This window comes from Balaenoptera musculus, chromosome 20 (assembly GCF_009873245.2).
Source record: "Balaenoptera musculus isolate JJ_BM4_2016_0621 chromosome 20, mBalMus1.pri.v3, whole genome shotgun sequence".
NCBI lineage: Eukaryota > Metazoa > Chordata > Mammalia > Artiodactyla > Balaenopteridae > Balaenoptera > Balaenoptera musculus.
The window spans coordinates 11,067,777-11,089,101 of NC_045804.1; the positions used below are offsets into that span (position 1 = coordinate 11,067,777).

The 21,325-nt window shown below is 46.5% G+C and overlaps 1 protein-coding gene across 1 annotated transcript in view; it reads left to right on the plus strand.

Annotated features, from left to right (window-relative positions):
* The window catches only part of RNF213 (ring finger protein 213), a 112,418-nt gene that overhangs the window by 50,416 nt on the left and 40,677 nt on the right, over positions 1-21,325 (plus strand). Inside the window, 14 exon segments of the mRNA XM_036836586.1 lie at positions 386-475; positions 1,617-1,739; positions 2,587-2,767; positions 4,727-4,900; positions 5,279-5,428; positions 7,949-8,538; positions 9,407-9,569; positions 10,712-10,929; positions 11,883-12,023; positions 12,141-12,308; positions 13,253-14,408; positions 15,105-15,298; positions 15,516-15,668; positions 16,313-19,918. Coding sequence (XP_036692481.1) covers positions 386-475; positions 1,617-1,739; positions 2,587-2,767; positions 4,727-4,900; positions 5,279-5,428; positions 7,949-8,538; positions 9,407-9,569; positions 10,712-10,929; positions 11,883-12,023; positions 12,141-12,308; positions 13,253-14,408; positions 15,105-15,298; positions 15,516-15,668; positions 16,313-19,918 — 7,107 coding nt within the window.

Below are 21,325 nucleotides of genomic sequence, written 5' to 3' on the forward strand. Positions count from 1 at the left end.
GAGCACAAAAGAGAAAGAGATAAAGCAGTCGCTTTAAACGCTGGGGAGTCTAGCTGAAGGTATATGAGTGTCCTTGTGCTGTCATTGCAACTTTCTGTTACGTTTGAAATTTTTTGAAATAAAACAATGGAGGGAAATCCTTTCAGGTTAAAAACCAGTTACACGGTGGAAGGGACTGTAGAGGTGACCTGTCCCAGTCAGGACCCTTCGTTTTATAAGGCTAAGGTGGATTGCCCTGACACGCCAGTGACACAGCAGACCATTGACAAAGATGAGTCAGAACCCAGGTGTCTTCGAAGCGCTGTGCATAATCATCTTCCTTCATAGAATTACACTGTGGCATCTAGGTGTCTTAGTGGCTGTCCCTTACGTGTGGGTTTTGCAGGTCTGGAGGCGACTGGTGGAAATAAACTTCCCTGCAGAGCATGGCTGGAAGGAATCCTTGCTGGGGGACATGGAAGGGAGGCTCAAACAGGTACTGAAAGTCGGGGGATGTTCTTTTTGGAAGTCGGTAAAACCAGACCGTGAGAAGCAACTAAGACACGTGATGACTGCATTTGAATGGACAGGGCATGGGGTTCATATGACTCTGTGTTTCTGATTCAGCCTTAATAGTTTGACCGCAGATGGTATTCCAGAGAAGAATAAGGGCACAAGGTCGGGGCACCAGGGGAACCCTCAGCATGCATGGGGTTCTAATAGGCACTAACCCTATATGCTGTGGCTCTAAGTGGCCTGTTGGTGACAAGAGCCCTATTAAACCCAGTGACAAGTGGGGACAACACAAAAGTGCTCCCCATTTTTAATTAAGGCCTGTGACCCTAGAAAATTCGGGTTTTAAAAAATGTGATATGAGGGTTTTCTACGTAACTGTTAAATGGATCTTTTTAGGAAAAGAGAAGCAAAGAAGAAACCTTTTTAAATTAATTAATTAATTAATTAATTTAAAAAATTTTATATTTCTGTTATACATTTATTTTATTTATTTTTGGCTGTGTTGGATCTTCATTGCTGGGCGGGCCTTCTCTAGTTGCGGCGAGTGGGGGCTGCTCTTTGTTGCGACGTGTGAGCTTCTTATTGCGGTGGCTTCTCTTGTTGCGGAGCACAGGCTCTAGGCGCGCGGGCTTCAGTAGTTGTGGCACGCAGGCTCGGTAGATGTGGCACGCAGGCTCACTAGATGTGGCTCACAAGCTCTAGAGCGCAGGCTCAGTAGTTGTGGTGCATGGGCTCAGTTGCTCCACGGCATGTGGGAATCTTCACGGACCAGAGCTTGAACCCATGTCCCCCGTACTGGCAGGCGGATTGCCAGCCACTGCGCCACCAGGGAAGCCTTTTTTTTTTTTTTTTAATTTACCTGTTTTTGCAAGCTGCTGTGCCGGATGCTTTTTCTGCGAAGTGGGAATTTTAGCCTTCTTGGTCTGGTTTGAATTTTTGCCTTGTTGGTCTAATGGTTAGAGACAGGGAGGACATGCTTAGCGTGGGATGGGAAGAAGGTCAAAGTAATGGGGAGCTGATACAGTCGTAGGAAAGTGAAAATTACTCGGGTGTTTTCATTCCATAGTGTCTGAGAGTGCAGCACCCCAAACCTCTCACACCCTCATCTTCCTGTCTTGCAGGAGAAGCCTCTCTCCCAGATCTCTGCCTTCTGTAGCACTAACTGGGATGCTGGAGGCGCAGAAGACAGTGTGTCGAAACGCTTTGAGATGTGTGCCATTGAAGCCGTGGGCTCGGTCTGCCAGGTGAACAACCTTTCCCACTCAGGAATTGCGTTTGGGTTCACACCTGCCTTCTGTCGTCATCAGCTAAAGGCTATGAAGCGCCGCTGGTTCTGAGACCCTGCACTGATGCAAAGAATGGGCTCTGGGCATCCCCCTCCCCAGCCTGAAATCCAGTACCCTGTACCCACTCCTTGAAATGCCACTCAGCTTCCTGCTACTGCATGGTATCATAGCAACTCACAGGTGACCTCCAGAAATCTCACAGGCTGCTCCTAAATGCCCCATTATTATCATTGCCACCTACCCAGCCTTTGTTTTATTGCTTGCTAATGACACTTGCTTAGCATGCAGTAAAAGACCCCAAAGGTTAGCAAAGCATTATGGAAGAAAAATGTATGAAGTTGAAAAGATTTTATCAATTCACTTAGAAAGAGAATTAAAATTTATGTGTTGTTTGTAGGCAGCTTTAAAAGAATTACAGTTAGGAATACAAAGGATACCAGTATTAATGGTTTACTTGTATTATGGTTGATGTTTTTCATAATGTGAAAGTCCCAAGAAAAATGTAGAAACTGGCATTGAGCCAGAGGAAAGGGGGGTGACTTGTGGGTTGTGTCTGTATCTGTCTGTCGGTACCTGTTTCCGCATCCCCAGTGTTCATCACTTACGGAGACAGTGCACAGGAAAATGGACATGCCCTAAGAAAAGTTAAGCATTTTATTTACAATTGGTTTTTTTGAGGCTTTGTAAAAGTAGTTATGAGGGATTTCTGAAATGCTGTTGGGTGGGTAATTTACTTCTGTTATTCAAAAACAAACCAACCAAAAAAACCTTCTAAATATCCCTCTCTTTATTCATTTTCTTGTAGTCTCAGACCAGTATCCTTGAGAAAATCTCTTATAATGACTTGAGGAAATGTGGCACCCTTGTGTCTGCTGTGATCACTAAGTCCTGGCCGAGAAGTAGAGGGGAATTTGTAGATGACTTAAGTGAGGTTTTGAATCACCTGCTCACTTGGCCAGAAGTCAATCATCTCTTCAAGTTGTATGGTATGTTCACAGAGGGCGCTGGGAACATGTGCTCTGTCCAGTGGTGCCTCCTGACCCAAGGGTAGGGCAGAGTATTTGACCTGTGAGTCAGTTCGAATGGGTTGATGTTTGCCAAAAGAAGCAGCTTGGATGGAAAGACCCAGGAAGGTTCATAGTATCTTGTATTGTAATTGAGAACTAATACTGAAAGCCACCATTCATAGAATACCTGCTGTACACCAGCTACCATGCTGATGTCTTATACTTGAAGTGGTCCTGAGGGTCCTCAGACAAAGAAACTGAGGTGGAGAATGTGATAGGACTTACCCAAGGTCTTGCCAAGAATAAGTGTTAAGAACTGAAATCAAAACCCAAGTGTGTCTGAGTCTAAAACCCTCTCTTTGTTATTCTGAGATCCATATAAATGTCCCATCCAATACTGGTGACCTTAGCAAAAACTAAGTACTGCCTGATTTTTCTACCCGTGCATTCCATGACCCAAGCGTTTGTGACCAAAGAGAGGGAGATGTGTATTTCCCTAAAAACATTATATTCAGGTTTATGTGTGAGTCTTTAGATTCAGATCTAGTGGAAAAGCACCACAGTTAGGTTATTTTGCGTCTCAGTTTCATCAAATTACTGGGACAGCCATAAAACAAAAAGCTAAGTTTCTTCAATGGCAGGGTTGTTGTAGCGATAAAATAAGAAGATTGATGTGGAATTCCTATGTAATGATTAAAAACTACTCACTTGAAAATATTACATTTGTGTCTTTTAAATTAATAGACCTTATATTTTAGAGCAGTTTTAAGTTGATAGAAAAATTGAGCAGAAAGTACAGAGATTTCCCATATTTAGCCCCTCCACACACACAATTTCGTCTATTATTAATGTCTTGCTTCAGTGTGGTACGATTGTTACAACTGATGAGCCAGTATTGATATGTCATTAATAACTAAAGACCAATGTTTACATTGGGTTTACTCTGGTACTTTCTGCGGGTTTTGACAAATGTTTAATGATGTGCATCCACTATTACCGTATCATACCGAATAGTTTCACTGCCCAAAAACCTTGTGTTCCACCTGTTCATCCCTCCCCTCTCCCCTCTTCTACAGTTGTGCCTTTTGCAGAAAGTGATATGGTTGGAATCACACACTCTGTAACCTTTTCAGATTGGCTTCTTTCGCTTAGCAACATGCATTGAAGGTTCCTTTTCATACCTCACTTCTTTTTACTACTGAATAATATTCCATTATGTGAATGGACCACAGTTTGTCCATTCACCTACTGAAGAACATCTTGGATACTTCCAAGATTTTGCAATTGTGAATAAAGCTGCTTTATTTGCTTTTAATGGCATGACCCAACTGTATGACCCTAGTATGACTGGGAGAGAAACCTTCTGGTGGTTAATTAAGTATGTTTGAAAATTTTGCCCTCTGAATTGATCCTAAAATTCACATTCAAAATTTTGCAAGATAGCCAAGATGTGTAGAGTATAGCCATCACACTGATGTTTATCTTGTTTCCATGTGCTGTGAAGATGCCTCCTTAAGACCACGTAGATAACCCTCACTGGGTGTCAGTGCATCCCTAGTGCAGTTTATTCTTCTCTAAGCGTTCTCAAGATGGGAGATTTTAAAGGCGGTGATGTCTAGTTTAAGAAAGATATTTAGTATACTGAAGAGGGCACAGGTTTAAAATAACTGAGAAACGTGGTTCTCCTGGCTGACTTTGGTCATTTGAGGAATCGTCTTCATGAAGAAGGAAGTCCTTTGGGAGATGAATTTGGGTGAGATGTAAACCTCCTGGGCAAAGCAGAATCGAGGGATGTGAGAAGCACATCTGGAAACACGGAATGACTCTGCTTTATTGTATGGAAGTTGGGTCAGAGCAATGAGGAAGTTACTGGGAATTCAATAACATGGGAAGGAAGTGGGGTGCCCACCGTTTTAACTCTGTTCTTAACTTGATCAGGAATCAATGAGAAAATATTAGAAAATATTACCGATGAAGGCAAGAAGTTGATGGTCACTGCTGACTCTGTGTTCAGAAAAGTTACTAATGACCTCATCAGTGGAGCGATTTTAGTTGGACAACTGGAGCTGATCATAAAACACACGAATCAGTTCCTTGACATCTGGCAGTTAAGTAAGTTGAGATGTGGACTTCAGGCTCATGAGGGGTTAGACGATAAGAAGCGTCTGTGTTTGCCTGTGTGTCTTGTAGAGGGGTGATCTTTGTCGTCTTTATGATTAGTGGCTCTTCTCGCCAGGAAGTTGACAGGCGATGGCTGCTAATCCATAGGAAAATAATGGGAAAGTGATACGATACTGACCGTGTCAGAGCACTGGCTGCTTTTATTCCATGCTGCTGGCACGGGGGCGTCTTGGAGTGGCCCTGCACGGAGCCCCCTGCGTCACCCTCCACGTAGCTCAGCACGTCGGGCGTGTTCACGTGGGTGGAAGAAATGTCTTGCCACAAGCGGATGTTTGTGTGTTCTATTGGTTTCCTTTTCTTTTTTTTCAGAGAGTACAAGTCTTCCAGCCCAGGAGAAAAAACACGCTATGAAGGAAGTGCTGAGTCTCAGAAAGAATGAACTAGTCACTCTAAAGAATGAGAAAACATATGTTGACTCTCTCCTGAAGTTGTATGGGAGGGTAAAAGACCTGATTAAAGGTGATATTCTTAAGCATTAAAATAAACAAAATTGAGGTGTCCCCAGGGGAGAAGGGTCAAAATAGAATATGATCAAAGTGTATCACAGTAGCAGCCTTTTATCTTGGAGGGGAGGCTTTTTTAAATGTGTTAATTTTTAACAAAGTTAAAATTTTTTTGGTGATTACTGCCATATCTCTAAATAGCATGCTTAAATATCTCCTTGATTTTTCAGGTTTAAGCATTATCCATTGTGGAAAATTAGGATTAAATCTCCTTGTTTTTCCAATTTCTGCCATACACACATAACCTTTCCAACCTCCCTTTCCTCCAATTTTATCATAATTTTAATTAGATCAGTCCTCAGGATTTAAATAGTCACGACTGTGTAAATGCACTGTTCATAACCGAGCCATGAAACATACCATGATTCTCTTCCATTTCTTCTGCAAACTGTTTTCTCTAGATTTAAAATTCTTGTCTTGTCCTATGCCTTGTTTTCAATGTATTTGTTTTTAAATTCAATCCCAGACTCTTTACCAACCGTTTGAATTTCCTCACAAGGCAATCAGTTTGATTTTTCAGGACTCTCCCCAAACTGGAGGGATGCAGTCCTAGGGCTGTCCTGCTTCTGTCCTCAGCTGGATCTGTGTCCTGGGTCCCATGGCTCCCTGCTCTCACTCCTGTGTTTTAGTGAAACACACCCTCTGGTCCCTCCTGAGAAGGGGGCACAGGAGTCCTTGCCTGTCTGAAAATGTCTGCCCGTACGTGAGATCTGTTGTTTGGTGCAGAGGTACAGACTGGAAACGTTTTCCTTCAGGATTTGGGATTTGTGGCTCCATGGTCTCTGCAGGGTTGCTGTTGAGAGTCAGATGTGATTCTTAGCCTTTGTGGTTGACATGTTTTCTCTCTCAGGAAGCTCTTGAGATCTTTTTGTCCCCCTTATTCTGAAATTTCCTAATGATGTGCCTTGGAATGGGTCTGTTTCCCATCTGTTGTACTGGGCATAATTAAGTGGGTCTTTCTAATCTGGAAATCCAAGTCCTTGAGTTCTGGGGAAACTTCTTGTGTTAGTTAAGTGATTACTTTTTCTCTTGCTGGAATTCACAGTTGGATATGTGACCTCCTGGAATGGTCATCTAACTTCCATACATTTTCTCTCCTATTTTCCATCTCTTTGTGTTTTGTTCTGCTTTCTGCGCAGTTTCCTTAATTTGACCTTTTAACCTTTCCAGTAAATTTTTAAATTTCTCTTCTTATGTATTTAATTTACAAGAACTCTTTTTTTCCTCTGAGTGATCCTTTTTCTCTGCTATCCTGTTCTTGTTCATGGTTGCAGTATCATATCTTTCTGAGATTATTGATATTTTTGATTTAGAGGGTTTCTTTTTCTTTATCTTGAATAGTTTCCTATTTCCTCCGAGTTGCTTTTATCTCTTGGTATGTTTTAATATCTATTTTTTATGTTAGAGACTTTCCCCATCTGTCTAGAAATTCTTGTTTATCTGTTTATATTAAGAGAGGTGCCTGACACGCTAATGGAGGATTCTGAGGGTGGTGTGGCTAGGCTTTGAAATAGCCTGTATCTTTAGCTCCCCTCTCTTGGGCTACTTAGATCGCCAGTCTCTTGCCTGGAAGGTATAGGCCCCGCTGCCAGGTTTTGGGAGTCAAGAGAGAAATGAGGTCTGGAGGGTTCTCAGCATCCAATATGTATATCTGGTCTTACTGCCTTCCTTCTTCCTGTATCCTCTGTTCTCCTTTCTTCTTAAATTTAATGGTACATACCGTCTGTTAGCTTCCTGACAAAGCATACGTGCCTGGAAATGCCTTTATTCTGCCATATACCTGAGACCCCCAATCCAGAGAGCCCTCCGTGTTATCCTCTCTAAAATATAAACCACCCATTGCTTGCCAGGGTGGAACGAGGTGCCATCAACCTGCCGTATGGAATGGGTAGGGATGAAAATGAGGCTATTTGATGACTTCTTAAGCAGACTTTCAGCCCAGTCCTCCTTATTTTATCACCACCTCCCAAATTCCAGTTACCTGTGCAGCCAGTGTCTGTGCATTGGGGGAAGTCTGTGACACCAGACACCTGGCAGACTCAGGTTTCCCCACCATGGGCTAGGACCCCACGTTCTGAGGCTTAAGACGTCATTTACCCCCTAGCACATCTGCTTTTCAAGTTCCCAAATTTTGTTGCTGTGATCTCCTTTTCTATCCTTCCCAGCCCTGTTGCTTTATGGCTTTTGAAAAACAATCTCTTTTCTATCATTGGAACAGAATGTGGGGAGGGAGTGGAAGCATGTGCAGATGTCAGACTGTCATCTTCTCCCAGAAATTGCAAAGCTTTCTTTGTCATGAAAATTGACGAGCAAGGTGAGGGTGGAGACTTAGGGATTCTTATTGAGAACAATGCCAGCAAGTGTGTTCACTTGCATTTCCTTAAGAGCAGCGAGGGGAGTAAAAACTGGGAAAGTAAAATGAAATGATATCATGACTAGAGGTTTGACTTCTGACATTCTCTTATGGTTTCAAAAGTGGATTTTGGAGAGATTGCTGAAAGACATTCGGAAGACCTCAGCGGGAAAAGATTAAACCAAGTCGTGACGGTGAGCTTGTCAGCCACCTCCCTCGACTCGACGTGGACAACACATTACAACCTGAGCCCTGAAGTCCAAGAAATGGCCAGAAATGCAGACTTGCTAAAGGACAGCCACATCTTCCAGATCTTCTGGAGAGAAGCCGCCCAGGAGCTGAGTGAGCCAGAGGAGGAGTTGGAAAGGAAAATATTTCACCCTGAAGAGATGTATCAATATTTATATGGTCCTTGTTTCAAAAGGTTTACGCAACTGTATCAGGATCTGAAGTCAGGGGAGGTCACCTTTGGGGAAATCGATGACATCTTCAAAGACTTTGTGAATAAATACAGCGACCTAACTAAAGACCTCCAGACCATGTGTGCTCTGTACCCCAGTGACCAAAAAGATTGGATCAAGGAGCGAGTCCGGCAGATCGAGGAATACCATCACCTGCATCAGGCTGTCGACTCAGCCAAGGTCATCTTGAAGGTCAAAGAGAATTTGGCCCTGACCGGCGACTTTGGTGTTCTCCACACCTTACTAAGCTTTGTAAGTTATTTACTGGGGACTACTGTGGGTGGGGGTGGCGGGGGTGCCGCTCTCAAGCTCTTAAAAACTGGGCAAGATGATGTTGCAGCTTCCTTCAATGTTATTTGCATTTTATTCGATGCCTGAATATGCCAAGGGCTTCGTTTTTACCTTTGTTTACCAATAGTGTGACTGTTTTGGCTAGTGTGGGTTTCCTTGGATCGGCAGGAGGATCATGAATTTAGGAAAAGGCAATGATCCTCTTTTAGTCATCTGATATTTGTAAAGAGTCACCTGAGCTCTTTAGGTTCTAGAAGCCAAAAAGCCATTTGTTTTGTCAGCTCTCCACATCTAGTGCTTAGCTGGGAGCGGCACATGGTAAGTTACCTGTTACAGTTAAGAAGTGAGTCTTTTGCTTTCTGATTTTTTAGGTGAGCGTTTATAAGGTATACGGTGACCTATATTATTGTGTAGACAGGTATGATGAGGACTAAAATTTAGCACAAAATTTGGAATTTGGCACATGTAAGCTTGAAGCCCAGCAGCGTGTTCTTGAGTAGGTCACTGTCCTGGTCCTTCTTTTCTTTACCTAGAAAATAGAAAAAATTACAAGGTGCACCTGGCAGGGTTCTTGTGTAGGTTTACTTAGCAGAATGCCAGGTGCAGAGGAACTGTAGTTACTATGGATCGAGGGGGGGACAGCAAGAGCGGCTACAGTGTCCAATCTGGGATAAGAGCTTCAGGCACCTGCCAATCCCAGAAGTTTGGTGGGAAGGACTGTTGGGATGGTCAACATTGTTGTTTTGGGGGGTCCAGGAGCCAGCTCCAGCGCACATACAACCTTCTCTTGCAGACTCTCTTTGACAACTTTCTTTGATGACTTTCTTAGACTGTCTTGGACAACTTTCGCCACGAAAAACTGGACCGGATCAACCAGCAGCTTATCCGTGCCAAAAAGCTGCTGCAGGACGTCAGTGAGACCCGGTGTCAGTGTCTGAAGGAGCTGTCCCGGAGGAAGGAGTTCATCAGCTGGGTCCGGGAGGCTCTCGGAGGTACAGTCCATCACTGTGGTGGCCGGAAGTCTGGAACATATTTAGATGGTTCATAGGGTGGTCTTCCTAAACTTATGGGCGGCCCCTCCCCTTGATCATGTTCTGAGTAAAGGACCATGAGATGCCATCTGCATTTTTTTAATTAAAACATTTTAATTGAAATATATTTGCCATGTAGCATTGTGTAAAGTTAGGGCGTATGGCACATTGATTTGATACATTTATATCTTGTAATATGATTGCCATTGTAACAGTAATTCGCCCCACTATCACGCCCTATAATTCTCCTTTCCTCTTAGTGATGGTAATAATTAAGTCTAGTCTCTTAGCAAGTTTTCATCTGTATTCTTTGGTAAATGTGCAGGGTGTGCCTCGTTGATTGTAGGTAGCATTTATATCAGGACAGTATAGCTCATTTTCTGGTGTAAAAACTATTTCCTTGGCTACTTTTTTTCCCTCTCACTCTGGATGCTTGCTGTGAACAGCAAGGGATCATTTTCTTTAAAATTGTGTCCCTTTAGCTTTTTCCTCCGGTTGATTTTTACTAGAAGCCAAGGCGAGCTTGTCTTGGCTTAATCACATCTACCTGTTGTTGTGCAAGGGCTTGGCAGTCTTTTTAACTCTGTGGCTTTGGTGATTTTGGCAGAATTAATTCATGGAGGGGAGATGGAGCCAGGGAAGAGGGAAGGTGGACAGCCCTGGTGTTCAGGGACAGGGGAGGGGCCGCCTGCTCATCTCATCACAGACTCGCTGCTTTCAGCTGTGGGCTCCTCGGGCCACAGTGATGCACAGATTTCGATTAGTGAGCAGCCGTTTTTTATAGATAACTGTCAACATGTTACTGTCTTTTTCGTAACGATATGGCAATATTGTGTGATTACATGAAGTAAGATACACAAAAGCCCCATGCAATGCCTGGACATTGATGCTGTTCAGTAAGGTCAGGTATTGGTCAGCAGTATCAACATAAATGGCAAAAAAAAAAAACAATGCCCCAGGTTCTTATCGAAAGCAAAAAGTGGATAAAAACCCTAAAAATCCACTGAATATCCATTTATAGCTTCAGTAAGGACCATTGTCCCGGATTTGAGGCTCATGTCATCACGGGGTAGCCCTGCACTCACCTGCCTCTCCCTCCCCAGGCATCACGGAGCTGAAAGTGTTCGTGGACTTGGCCTCCATCTCTGCGGGGGAGAATGACATCGACGTGGATCGGGTGGCTTGCTTCCACGATGCTGTGCAGGGCTTTGCACCCCTGCTGTATGAGCTGGACACGAGTGCGGGTTTCGATGAATTCATGCAACACCTGAAAGAGCTGTGGAAGGCTCTGGATAATGACCACCACCTGCCCCAAAAACTGGTGAGTCTTATTTCTGGCTCCAAAATAGATTAAGGTTAATAAAGCATCGCTTAGAAACACTAGGGGCATGACTGCCAACTATTGCACTCTCACATGGCAGGTTTTTAATGCAGTCATTTAAAAGGATGTTTAAAAACAGTTTCTTCCTATATGGAAATGCTTTCTCTGTCTTATTATGTTAGAAAATTGGATACAAAACTGCATGTAAATTAGAGTGATTTCTACTATGCGAAAAGAATGGGAAAAAAAGACTGAAAGGAAATATGTTAAAATGTTACCAGTGGCTTTCTCTGAATGGTGGTAATTGTTACTTAATTCTCTATACTTTTTGGTATTTTCCATGCTTTCCACAATTGGTACAGATTCACTTTTAATCAGAAAAAATAAACATTTCCCTGTAAGTAAACCATCTGCACAGGGCCCAAGCCTGCCCATAGTATTGGGTTGGCCAAAAAGTTCGTTCGGGTTTGTCTGTAAGATGTTCGGAAAAACCCGAACGAACTGTTTGGCCAACCCAATACATAGCTTGTGTAACAGGATGGTTGGAGCCCCACAAGGGATGGGGGAGCAAAAGAGGAATGGAAGGAGCAGCAGAGCTCACAGCCTTGTTACAGCCAGCATCATCCCCAGCTGGGGGCCCGGCACAACGCTGCCTTCTCACAGAGAGCTGGGTTCATGCCTGTCCCTCCCCATCCATGTATCCAGGGCACCGGGTGAGAACACAGGGGAGCAGCCCATTGCAGCAACACCTCCTGACAAGTGTCCCAAGAGGGAGAGCCAAAGCCCGTGGCAGTGGTGGGCAGCAGATGAGGGAGGCCTCCCCTGTGGGTGATGGCACGCTGAGCCGGAGAAGGGGAGGAGGAGTTTGCCCCTGGAAGGCAGAGGTGGAGGGAGTGGCAGGAAGAAGATCACTTGTAAGCTGCGGCCCATTTTCTCTCCTTCTGTCCCAACAGTGTGACTCTGCCCGGAACCTGGAGTGGCTGAAGACAGTGAAGGAGAGTCACGGGTCTGTGGAGCTGTCATCCCTGTCCCTGGCGACAGCAATCAACAGCAGAGGCATCTATGTGATCAAGGCTCCCACGGATGGCCAGAAGGTGAGCCCCACATCCCAGGCACAGCTGCAGGTGGCTCTTACAGGTTGCTGTCCTCAGGGGCGGGGTGGGGGGTCTCTGCCTCTCAAAAATGACCTCTGATTGTGTACTGTTCCACAGATTTCCCCAGACACAGTTCTACACTTAATCCTTCCTGAGGGCCACGGAGGCCACGAGGAGGTGCGAGACTACTCTTTAGAAGAGCTGAAGGAGCTTTTGAACAAATTGATGCTGATGTCTGGCAAGAAAGATCACAACAATGCTGAAGTCGTAGAGGTGTTTTCTGAGGTAAGGATTTGTATCTATGCTGGAGCAGGTGTCCTATTCCCATCTGTTTGGGCTGAAGACTCTCACTGCTGAGGTGCCTGGGAAAGTCGGAAGAGTTTGAGTTTGTATTTATTTATTTATTTTTAAAATTTATTTATTTTATTTATTTATTTTTGGCTGTGTTGGGTCTTCGTTGCTGCGCGCAGGCTTTCTCTAGTTGCGGTGAGCGGGGGCTACTCTTCGTTGAGGTGCGCGGGCTTCTCATTGCGGTGGCTTCTCTTGTTGTGGAGCACGGGCTCTAGGCACACGAGGCTTCAGTAGTTGTGGCTCACAGGCTCTAGAGCGCAGGCTCAGTAGTTACTGCACACGGGCTTAGTTGCTCCGTGGCATGTGGGATCTTCCCGGACCAGGGCTCAAACCCGTGTCCCCTGCATTGGCAGGCGGATTCTTAACCACTGCACCACCAGGGAAGCCCTGAGTTTGTGTTTAATTCATAGGAATCACTCTGCTCTTAAACCCATGGAGAGTGGAGCCAGTGGGTCTGCAGAATGCATGTATTTGGAATTCATGACCCAAAGAGATGTTGATTTACTCTGTAAATCAGCAAGCATCCCAAAATACTTAAAGATGTAAATGTACATCCTTCATGAAAATCCAAAGTAATCATAATGATAAAGGCATATCGGTTTATGTAATGGTCTCTCCTTTTGGTTATGAGTTTTTTCCTTAAAGTTCATTTGTATTTTATAAATGGTTTCCTTTATCTTTACAACGTATTGCTTCCTAAAGAAGAGACTGTGGAAATGAGGAAGGAAGGCTTTCTGTGATCAGTCTTGTGCTCGATATCACACAGTGAACCATGGAGAAACACGAACCCCAGCCCTTCAAATTACCAATCTGTTTGTGTTATTCTAGACTGATGTGTCAGCTCTGTGACGTCTGCCTCCTGCTTCCATTTGCAACAGGTGTTTTGCAACGTGCAGCGGCTTGTCCAGTCCTTTATAAACCTTTACTCTGCTGGAAATATGCTGTTCAGGGCCTGGACGGCCAAGGTGTACTGCTCCCCCCAGAAGGGTGCCTCCATCCAGATGGACTTCGGTCTGGAGCTCGTGAGCCAGCTCGTGGAGAGCGGGCCAGTCGCTGAGCTGCTCGAGACCCTCTGCCGGCAGATGGAGGACTTCCTGGACCACTGGGAGAGATTCGTGGCAGAGAAGCGAGCTGAGCACTTTTACCTCAACTACTATACTGCCGAGCAGCTGGTTTACCTGGGCTCGGAGCTCGGGAAGCAGGTGCCCAGCAGTGCCGCCCTCACCATGCTCTCCTTCATCAAAGGCAACTGCACCTCAAGGGACGTCTCGGAGGCCTGCCGGGGGCCCGATGGCAGGGCCGCCACACACCAGGAGAGTACAGTGGTTGAAGGATTGCCACTGTTGCTCTTCTCTGAGCCCAGACTGGTGGACAAGCTGAGGGTCATCATGAAGCAGTCGATGACGTGCATGAGTGTCCTCCTGCCTCACTGCCTGGACCTGGAGGCCCTTGGCCACTGTCTGGCTCGCCTGGCGAGGATGGCTGGGCCCCCTGTGCAGCGGGAGCTCCCCAGAGGCCTGCAGGACGGCCAGCCGAATCTCATCATCTGTGGCCACTCTGAGGTGCTGCCAGCCGCCCTGGCCATCTACATGCAGGCCCCGAACCAGCCCCTGCCCACCTACGACGAGGTGCTGCTCTGCACCCCAGAGACCACGTTCGAGGAGGTGGCGCTGCTCCTGCGTCGCTGCCTGACCCCGGGCTCCCAGGGACTCAGGGTCTACAGCCTACTGTATGCAGACCAGCTGAGCTACGAGGTGGCCTGCCGGGCGGAGGAGCTCTTCCTGAGCCTGTGCCTGCAGCGCCACCAGGAGCACTACCGGCTCGTGATGGTGTGTGACTGTGAGCGGGAGCACTGCTACCTCCCCTCGGCCTTCAGCCAGCACAAGGTTCTTGTCACCCCCCAGGCGCCCCTCAAGGACATCCAGGCCTACCTGGCTCACCACTTCCGGGTACCGGAACAGACCCCGTCAGCCGCTGCCGCGTTCCGGGACCACATGTGTGTTGGGATCGTGGCCTCGCAGAGAGCGGGTGTCGGTAATGATGGCTGCTGGGTCCCTGAGTCCCAGGGACCACCTGATGGCCCTTCCCTGTCCAACCTGTCCAATGGGGTGGGGGGGTGAGCTCAGATGAGCCCTTTTGCAGGTGGGGAAACTGAGTCTCCAGAGGACTGACTCACCTGAAGTTGTAAATCGGGACCCGTACTGGAGCGGGACACCGTTTCTCACATGGTTTCCAGCTTGGCTGAGCCATCTTCCTCCTTTAAACTAGCATCTCTGCAGTTTCCTCTTTTTTTTTTTTTTTTTTTTTAAGTCCATTGGCTACTTTGGGGTTGATGTGGGTCCTGAGCAGGCTGAGGTATAATTACTCCGTCTTGAGAAGAAACGGATGCCTCTGCCTTCAGTCAGCATCATGATTTCCATTCTGTTGGCTGTATCCCTTTCACGGTACTACCTTCTTTCCAGTGAAACTTGCTCCCCGCCCCCGGGAGCGACCTCTGCTGTTTCTGTCCTTACGCTCAGACTGCCATCCTTAGTCCCGGGAAGCAGCAAGGATGGTGGGTGGCTAACAGCAAGGAAATCTGAGGGTTCGAACGTGCGTCCTTTAACCCGATGTTAGGTGCATCAGTTCTGAATTTTGTACAAAGAGAAACGATTTGTAGTGACTCTTTCTGGACATTCTCACTCTTGATCCGCAGCCCTGGCACCTAATTTTTGTATGTTCACATCACAGGAAGGTCTCTCTTTGTGAAGAGGTTGCACGGCCAACTGAAAATGAAGTTTAATGGAGAAAAAGTGCCTCTAAAAATTATTCGATTGATCAACCCTCAGGTGGATGAGAATGAAGTCCTGGGCTCCCTCCTGCCTTTCCTGGACGCCCGGTATCGGAGGAGACCCATTGTATTCCACTTTGACGTGACCTCTTCAGTAAGTGCCCTCAGGTTCTAGCTGAGTGGCCGCGCTGGGAAAGACACAGCTCCCACATCCTGCCCTACCTCCTCCCCAGTATAAAGACTTGCTTCTTTGTACATGTATTGATACTCACTATCATCATATCAAAGAGCTGGATAAGAGGGTCCTTAGGGTTGGGAGGGTTGGTGTCTTTTGTGTAAGTATTTACAGACCCACGTCATTCTGTCTTTAGGTGCAGACTGGAATTTGGGTGTTTCTTTTCAAACTCCTCATTCTCCAGTACTTAATGGATGTAAATGGGAAGATGTGGCTTCGGAACCCATGCCACTTATATATCGTTGAAATCCTGGAAGGGAATTCGCTGCCACGGAGGCCTTTGAAGCTGGTGTGTATCAGGGCACTTTCATGTTACTGTTGGGGTGGGGGCTTTGATACGTTTTTGTGATTCCCCACTTTAGCCTTAGCAAAGTAACTGAGTGCAATGTTAGTAAAGACAAATCTTTAAACTTATTTTAAAATTACGCCTGGAATAAAAAGATTCTTTTATTAATTAGCAGTATCTTAGATTTGTTTTGTTCTCATCGGAATGGATGCTATATGTCTGGGTTAAATGCCAGTGGTGCTCGGAATGCAGAAAACTCATTTGCTAGGAGGAGCACCATCTTTCCTAATGGTAGCTGACAGGGAAAGGAGACTTTCATCATATCAGTTTCTTAACAAAAGGGAGTTTTATGTGGACACACACACACACACACACACACACACAGACACACGTATGTACTTGATGGAGAGATTTAGTTCCAAGAGGTTGGATAGAAAAGGGCTTTGTGATCAACAGTACAGCTCATACGATGCCTGAATGTGCAAAAGGTAACACCCCATGCAAAGAGGAATCTACAGAAGTCCCTTCATGGAAAGTGATTTTTCATAAAGGTCCATGCAGTCTAGACCATGTGGAGGATTAAAACACAAAAACATTTTTTAGGAAATTCAGCCATAACTCATTTCATTTGTGTCTCTCCTTTCCAGAGTACACTTGTCCCCCAGTTCAATTTTCTAGACATCTTCCCCAAAGTCACGTGCAGGCCTCCCAAAGAAGTGATCAACATGGAGCTGGATCCTCAGTGGAGCTATGAAGAGCCAGGAATGGATCAGAGAGCGTTCTGCAGTGAAACACTCCAGAGACCTTACCAATATCTAAGGCGGTTCCATCAGAAAGAAAACCTAGACACATTTCAGTACCGAAAAGGCTCTGTTGAGGGCAACCCCGGTGAATGCATCCAACATCTCCTGATTTACTGTGGGGTGATAAACCCATCCTGGTCAGAGCTTTGGAACTTTGCTCGGTTCTTGAACTACCAGCTCCGAGATTGTGAGGCTTCTCTCTTCTGCGATCCCAGCTTTGTTGGAGACACTCTGGTGGGCTTCAAGAACTTTGTGGTCACCTTCATGATCTTCATGGCACGAGATTTCGCCACACCTACACTTCACACATCCGACCAAAGCCCAGGGAAGTACACGGTCACCATGGACGGGGTCAAGGAAAAAGATCTTGCCCCTTTCTCTCTCCGGAAGAGGTGGGAGTCAGAGCCCCACCCGTATGTGTTCTTCAACAGTGACCACACATCCATGACGTTCATAGGCTTCCATTTCCAGCCCAATCAGAACGGCGGTGTTGACGCCATTGACCGCTTGAGTGGGGAAGTAATCAAGAAGGATGTTATGACAGTGCAACTGTATGAGGGCCTGTTGCTTCAGAGGGTGCCCTTCAATGTGGACTTTGACCAGCTGCCCAGACATGAGAAACTTGAAAAGCTGTGCCTGGCATTGGGGATCCAGTGGCCCATCGACCCTGATGAAACATACGAGCTTACAACGGACAATATGCTTAAGATCCTTGCCATTGAGATGCGTTTCCGGTGTGGCATCCCTGTCATCATCATGGGAGAAACCGGCTGTGGGAAAACAAGACTCATTAAATTCCTCAGTGACCTGCGGCGTGGGGGTGCTGACACTGACACCATGAAGTTGGTCAAGGTTCACGGAGGAACAGCTGCCAACATGATCTATTCCAAGGTCAGGGAGGCCGAAGCGCTCGCCTGCTTCAATAAGGACCAATTTCAGTTAGACACCATCTTGTTCTTTGATGAAGCCAACACCACGGAGGCCATAAGCTGCATCAAAGAGGTCCTGTGTGACCGCACAGTGGGTGGCAAGCCCCTGGTTAAGGATTCTGGCTTGCATATCATAGCAGCCTGCAACCCTTACCGGAAGCACACCCAAGAGATGATCTGCCGTCTGGAGTCAGCTGGATTGGGATACAGGGTTAGTGCAGAAGAGACGGCGGAGAGGCTTGGCTCCATCCCCCTGAGGCAGCTGGTGTACCGCGTTCACGCTCTGCCGCCGAGCCTGATCCCCCTGGTGTGGGACTTCGGACAACTGAATGACTCTGCAGAAAAGCTCTACATCCAGCAGATTGTCCAGAGACTGGTGAACTCCATCGTGATGGTGCAGAGCGAGACTCGTGTGATCACCGAAGTGCTTTCTGCCTCTCAGGGTTTCATGAGGAAAAGACAAAATGAGTGCAGTTTTGTCAGCCTCAGGGATGTGGAACGCTGTGTGAAAGTTTTCAAATGGTTTTACGACCACAGTGAGATGCTCTTGTCTAAGCTGGATTCCCTTCCCTGCGAGTCTGGTGTCATCCAAAATGACTTTGAGAGAGATCCCATCCTCTGGTCCTTGGTGCTGGCCATCGGGGTATGTTACCACGCCTCTTTAGAGAAGAAGGGATCTTATCGGAAAGCCATTTGCAAGTTCTTTCCAGAACCATATAATGATAGCAGGATTATCCTGCATGAGATAACACTAACCCAGGATCTTTTTCTGAATGACGTATCTCTGAGGAAAACCATCGCTAAGAACTTGGCTTTGAAGGAGAATGTCTTCATGATGGTTATCTGCATCGAGCTCAAGATTCCTCTCTTCCTTGTGGGCAAGCCTGGCAGCTCCAAATCTCTCGCCAAGACCATCGTGGCAGATGCCATGCAAGGCCAGGCTGCGCACTCGGACCTATTCCGGAGCCTGAGGCAGGTCCATCTGGTGTCGTTCCAGTGTAGCCCTCATTCCACCCCACAGGGCATTATAGGCACCTTCAAGCAGTGTGCCCGCTTCCAACAGGGGAAGGACCTGGAGCAGTACGTCTCTGTGGTGGTGTTAGATGAGGTTGGACTGGCAGAAGACTCGCCCAAAATGCCCCTGAAGGCTCTGCACCCACTGCTGGAAGATGGATGCATTGAAGACGATCCCGCCCCCCACAAAAAAGTTGGCTTCATAGGCATTTCCAACTGGGCCCTGGACCCCGCCAAGATGAACAGGGGTATTTTTGTGTCACGTGGCAGCCCCAACAAGAGAGAGCTCATTGAGAGCGCCAGGGGAATTTGCTCTTCAGAGCCCCTCGTCCAAGAAAGAATCCGAGGATACTTTGCATCCTTTGCCAAAGCCTATGAAACAGTATGTAAGAGGCAGGACAAGGAGTTCTTTGGGCTTCGTGACTACTACAGCCTCATCAAAATGGTGTTTGCCGCGGCAAAAGCCTCTAATAAAGAGCCTTCCCCTCAAGACATTGCACAAGCTGTCCTTCGGAACTTCAGTGGCAAAGACGACATCCATGCCCTGGATATTTTTTCATCCAATTTACCCGAGGCAAAGTGCACAGAAGAAGTCAGCACCATGCATTTGATCCAGCAGAACATATACGGTGATCTTCAGAAGGCGTCTGGCAGAGAGCTGGACGACTCCGAATCCCGCTACCTGCTTGTGCTGACCAGAAACTATGTGGCCCTGCAGATCCTGCAGCAGGCGTTCTTCAGTGCAGACCAGCCAGAGATTATTTTTGGATCCAGTTTTCCCAAGGACCAAGAGTACACCCAGATCTGCAGAAATATCAACCGAGTGAAGATATGCATGGAAACCGGCAAGATGGTGGTGCTGCTCAATCTACAGAACCTCTATGAGAGCCTCTATGATGCGCTCAATCAGTACTACGTCTACCTCGGCGGCCAGAAGTACGTGGACCTCGGTCTGGGGACCCATCGGGTCAAATGTCGGGTTCACCCAGACTTCCGCTTGATAGTCATTGAGGAGAAAGATGTCGTCTACAAACATTTTCCCATCCCCCTCATTAACCGGCTGGAGAAGCACTATCTGGACATCAACACTGTTTTGGAGAAATGGCAGAAGAATATCGTGGAAGAGCTCAAGGTCTGGGTGGAGAAGTTCATAGATGTGAAAGCAGAGCAGTTTCTAGCCAGACCCAAATACAGCCCTTCTGATGTCTTCATGGGCTACCACTCAGACACGTGTGCCTCTGTGGTGCTCCAGGTCATAGAGCGGCTAGGGCACAAGGTCTTGACTGATGAGCTTTACCAGAAGGTATCTGAGCAGGCCAAATTGGTGCTGCTGGATTGTGCCACACCTGATGCTGTGGTTCGGCTGAACGCTTCCTCACTAGGCCTGTTCACCGCACAGTCCCTGTCGCAAGCATACTATTACAAGCAGCAGCATAACTCCTTTGCAGACTTCTTCCAGGCTCACCTTTGCACGATGGATTCGGAGCGTCGTGCCGTCTTCACAGAGGTGATTATCTTTCTATATTTTACCCTTTTTCTCTTTTACCTCAGGGTCCTTGACTCGCTAGCATCAAGAATTCAAGATTCTTTGCAAGTCAGTGTATAGGAACCGTAAATGAATGTGTTGAGACTTTTGTTTCCTCTCCATGGCAAGTGCAAGGAGACCTGTATATTTATACATGTTAGTTTAACCAAGTTTTGAGTGCCCATTTTTGTGCAGTGCTGTGCACAGTGTTCACTTCAACAAACGAGGTACCACATTCGAGTACTCTGGGGATATAAAGATGAATTAACACAGGGCTTGTCCTTGGTCTACATACAGTGTAAGGTGGAAAGACACTCATGAACGGGTACTGTTGACATCCTATGATAGTGCTATCCACAGAGGCAAAGAGGAGCAACACAGATCAGGATATGAGGTCGCATGAACCCATCTTTAAGAGATGACCGTCAAGCTAATTGTAAAGTATGGTTGGGAAGGTATTATAGGCAGAGGACCTTATTTGAGCAAGGATGTCAAGGTTTAAAACAACACAGTCTGTGCAGGAAACCAGGAGTCAAACGCTGATGAAGCTTAAAGTTCAAGGCTGCGAGTGCTGAGAGATGGGGATGAGATATAGCCGGAGAGACTTCATGGAGGGTCTTGTCAGTGGCACTGAGGAGCTTTTTCTTTCTTGTATAGAGGGGAGTGATGGAGAAATGTGTGTGGAGATGTGTCCCACTGCCTGAGAGAGGGAGGAAAAAGTCCGATAAAAGACTCACAGAAAAGATAGACCAGTAGGGAGGCTGCAGTACCAGTTCAGTCAAAGTAGAGGATGGATGGGTGGAATTGAGACATAGGATAAGGATGCAGATTGGCAGAGGTAATGATTGATTCCATATAGCGGCTCTGGGAGATGGAGGAGGCTAGACATTACTCCCTGGATTCTTCCTTGGATGACCAAAAGTTTGGTTAATCACAATCTAGGTATGAGCAACAAGTTTGGCAGAGGCAGTGGTGAATTCCATTTCAGATGGGCTTTGATGTTCCTGTAACATCTAGGTAGACTCTCATGCAGTTGGATATAGGAATAGGAAGCTCAGTGGTAAGGCCAGCCTGGAGATAATAATTCAGGACCTAGGATATCAGCATGCCCTTAAGGAGTGTATTTGTTGCACTGTGCGGTGTGATCCAGTGGCAGGGGAGAATTGCTAACAGCTGTGGGAAGAAAGGGACATGAATGGCCAACTCCATCTGAAAGTATGAAGTAAGATTGCAAAGGAGAAATGGCATTTGTTCTGAGCCCTAAGGTATCATCAGAACTGTCAGTAGGATCCAAAGTAGGAAAAGACACTGGAGTCTAAGAAGAAGACTTGAAGGCATCTTAGGGACAGGGTGACTCTTCTCTCCAATACGTTTGATCCTGTAGGTTCT